The following is a 3864-nucleotide window of genomic DNA, read 5'->3' as shown; positions in this document are numbered from 1 at the left end:
AAAGGTCTACGCAAGTTTTGGACAGATCCCTCCTTAGATAAAGGAGAACAATTTTTAAGAGATTACATTTTGAATAAAAGGTATCATTTTTTTTTCTTTTACTTGTTTCGTTAAAACTAATGGGTATTGAATTTATTAAAATTCATTTATTTTCTATAATTAATAAATATAATAAATTATTTAATAATTTCCTATTTTTTCATACTTATGTTTATATTTATATTCAGATTTTTGGAAAAAAATGAAGACAGAATTCCATCTTATGATGAGATAGTACACGATTCCGATTCTGGTCTTTCAGCTGATGAAAATACACTAGAGCAACAAGAGGAATTTGAAAGAAAATACAACTTTCGATTTGAAGAACCTGATCATGAATTTGTAAGTCATTATTTTCAGTATGATAGTTTAAAAAAAGTTTTAATTTTTCAACATAACTAATTATTTCTTACAATACTAGGTAAAAAGATTTCCCAGAACATTAGAACAATCGATGAGGAAAAAAGATGAAAGACGAAAAAAACATAGAGAAAAAGTTAAAGAAAGAAAGGAAAGTGAAAAAGCGAAAAAAGCAGAAGACCTCAAAAGATTAAAATCTCTGAAAAAAAAAGAAATCATGGATAAAATAAAAAAATTACAAGAAATAACTGGTAATGAAGACATTTGCTTCGAGGTGAGAAATCACTTTATTTTTTACCTTAATTAGATGTAAATTATTTATTATTCATGTTTATTAAATTGTCTTTGTTTTTTTGCAGAGTAAAGATTTGGAAGGTGATTTTAATCCTGATGAACATGACAAGAGAATGTCAGAATTATTTAATTCTGAATACTATAGTTCATGTGCTGATGAAACTAGGCCAGAGTTTCCTGAACTTGATGAAGAATTAGAAATTGGTAAGTTTTTTTTTTTTTATTAAACCCTGATTATTGTTTTTAATCTTTTGATTAGATTAATTTTAAAAACCTAGTTAGGGCTCATTTTTATAAATTTAATATTTTTATTTTAATTAAATTAACATTTATTATATGTTATTTATTTTTCCATTTCAGAAAATTGGGACGAATGGAATGGGGAACAAAATTCTGAAGAACTTCATTGCGAAGATCCAGGATTTAATGTAAGTTTTTTTTTGTAATTAAATTTGATTGGTTGATATTTTTGGTTTACTAAAAATCCCTACTAATTTATAACTTACACTTACTTTATCCAGATGGATTGTGATTACATTCCATCCAACAAATCTAACATTCAAGATGAGCTAGTTAATGCGACAAAAAGGAACAAAAAAAGAAGACAATCCAAATTTGCTGCTGCAGTTGCCAAGAAAAAACCATTATTCGATCCGAAAAATAAATCTTTTGAAAAATATGTTGATGAGTATTACTCGTTAGATTATGAAGATCTGATTGGGGATATGCCTTGCAGGTTCAAATACAGAAAAGTTGTTCCTAATGATTTTGGGCTTAGTGTTGAAGAAGTAAATATTAAAAAAAAACTTAAATATTTTATTACACTGTTTCATTTTTATTTGTAATATGTATGTTTTAATAAACTTTTTTAGATTTTAGCAGCTCCAGATAAAGAATTGAATAGTTGGGTGTCAGTAAAAAAAATCATGCAAAGAAGACCGGAAAATGTAGAATTATATGATGTACAAGCATACAAAAAGAAAGGGCAAAATATTAGAAAAAAACAAAAGTGTTTACCTTCTTTATATAATGATAGGTAAGAAATTATTGAGTTATTAAAATTCACCGCATTTTAAAACTCGAAAATACTCATAGTAATAACAAAAAAAAAATTTTTTTTTTTAGTAGTGAAAAAACAGATGACAAAACTTCAGATGATAAATCAAATTTGTCTAATAATTTTGAAGATAATTCAAATTTCCACAAGGATAATATTAGTAAGGGAAGAAATGATAGCAAAAAACAAGAGGGAGCATTTGAATCTTTCAAATCTAAGTCCAAGAATAATAATAGTAATAGTAATTTTAAAAGAAGTAAAGTTTCAAAACAGAATGAAAAGAACAATAGTGCTGAAAATAATTTGAATGATATTTCGGATTCAAGATTAATGTCCTACGGAATTAATCCTAAAAAATTCAGAAATAAATTGAAATATGGATCAGGGAAAAAAAAAGATTCTTCTTCGTAATATTATGCTTATGTTAAAATATTAGTTCTACAGCTAATATATATGTATATATATATATATATAATATATGAGTTTTTTTTTTTATAAACCTAAAAATTTTTTACATTAATTACAATAAATAAAAAAAATAATTTAAAAACTATAAATTTTAAATTTCTCTTAATTTTCATTTCAAAAATAATTTCGTATTAAAATTTACTTATTACATTAAAAAACAGTTAATAAAGTAGTAAGTTTTTTTAAGAAATTTTCTAATATCATCGTTTTGCAAAAGTAATTTTTACTATAAAAAAATTACCGACGTTTTTTATAAATAACAAGATTATAAAGTGAAATTTAATACATTTTTATTTTAAAAAATTTACCAAGTTCATGGTCAGGTTATTATAGTAAACGTTATCATTACTTTATAAAATTCGATTTAAAATTTTGACTAAAATTTTAAAATATTAAAAATACTTATTTAAAATTACTTTTATCAAACTAAATTTGTAATAACAAAGTTAAGTTGGCAACCTTTATTAAATTTAAAAGAAACCAGATATACCTAGACTGAATAAATCAGCTGTTAAATCGACAACATTTGGTCACGTGACAAAATGTCTTCTTCAAGTTTTCTACTGGTAGGTTTCATTAATTTATTATATTAAATTGTACAGTTTTATTTTTCAAATGATGCATTTTTTAATGTTTGACATAAAATTTTTCATAATAATATTTGTTACAAACTTTCGTTAACGACTTTTTTAAGTTTTACGTCACCAAAATTAAAACATGATTCATTAAAATTCTCTGTATTTCATTGAGCAGATTGATAACACTGCTTTTAATAATTTTTAAATTGGGAAAATTTAAAATTAATTTTAAATTATGTACTTTTATTTTAGTAGTTGAAAATAATTTTAAAAAAATATGAATATTAAACCTAGGTAATCCATAAAATTGCAACTATATATTTTAAATTTTATAATCTAAATTTTATTTTATTATTTATAATTTTTAAATTAGGAAAAAAAATTAAGTTTCAGAACTAAAAATTTAATTTTTATTCGTAAATAGCAAGCACTCCTACTTTAAAAATATAATAATTAATAATAATAATAATAAAATTATATCCAGTGATAAAATATTAATGTAAAAATATGTTGGTTCACTTTATTTTATTATAATCAGTTTTTTTTTTTTTTTAAATTGCAGACTTAAATAAACATTTCAATTTGCTGCAGTTGCTGTGCAGCTGGAGAACTTAATAAATGATTTGAAAAAAAACAATTTAGATTTGTTCATTCTCAGCTTTATATCTTCTGTGCCCATAAGTAAGTACTTTTTTTTTTTTAAATAAATAAAACTAATAAGTTACTAATTATTAGGGCAGGAACATTTTTCTTTATTTTAAAACAGTTACAAAGCATTACAATGTTTATTTTTAATATTAATTTATTCAGTAACTATTCAATTTAGTTTAACTAAATTATCGAGTCAATTTAAAACTATAATTTACAATTATTAGTTAGTTCCCTTTGCTTTTCAGAGTAAAACATAATATTTTAATAATTGATTATTATTTATTTTTTATATAAATTAGTTTTGTTAAGGAAAAAGAAAGGTTTTAGTTAAAAAGATGCACATAAACTGGAATTATCCCTTTAAATTAAATTTTACTTTCTGTTTCGAGAAACAAATAATACATTTATACATTATTT

General features: G+C 22.5%; 1 protein-coding gene across 1 annotated transcript in view; it reads left to right on the top strand.

The window, feature by feature from the left end:
- Window positions 1-2161, top strand: part of Phum_PHUM388930 (uncharacterized protein) — a gene marked incomplete at both ends in the record, with an annotated part of 3460 nt that extends 1299 nt beyond the window's left edge. The window contains 8 exons of the mRNA XM_002428481.1: window positions 5-80; window positions 228-381; window positions 461-673; window positions 759-897; window positions 1054-1121; window positions 1215-1481; window positions 1566-1729; window positions 1822-2161. Coding sequence (XP_002428526.1) covers window positions 5-80; window positions 228-381; window positions 461-673; window positions 759-897; window positions 1054-1121; window positions 1215-1481; window positions 1566-1729; window positions 1822-2161 — 1421 coding nt within the window. The remainder of the gene's footprint in view (window positions 1-4; window positions 81-227; window positions 382-460; window positions 674-758; window positions 898-1053; window positions 1122-1214; window positions 1482-1565; window positions 1730-1821) is intronic.
- Window positions 2162-3864: the final 1703 nt, after the last annotated feature.

Source organism: Pediculus humanus, genomic scaffold, assembly GCF_000006295.1.
Source record: "Pediculus humanus corporis 1103172107869 genomic scaffold, whole genome shotgun sequence".
In the NCBI taxonomy this organism is placed as follows: Eukaryota; Metazoa; Arthropoda; class Insecta; order Psocodea; family Pediculidae; genus Pediculus; species Pediculus humanus.
The sequence above is the reverse complement of the archived record's forward strand: the minus strand, read 5'-3'. Positions and strand labels throughout refer to the sequence as shown.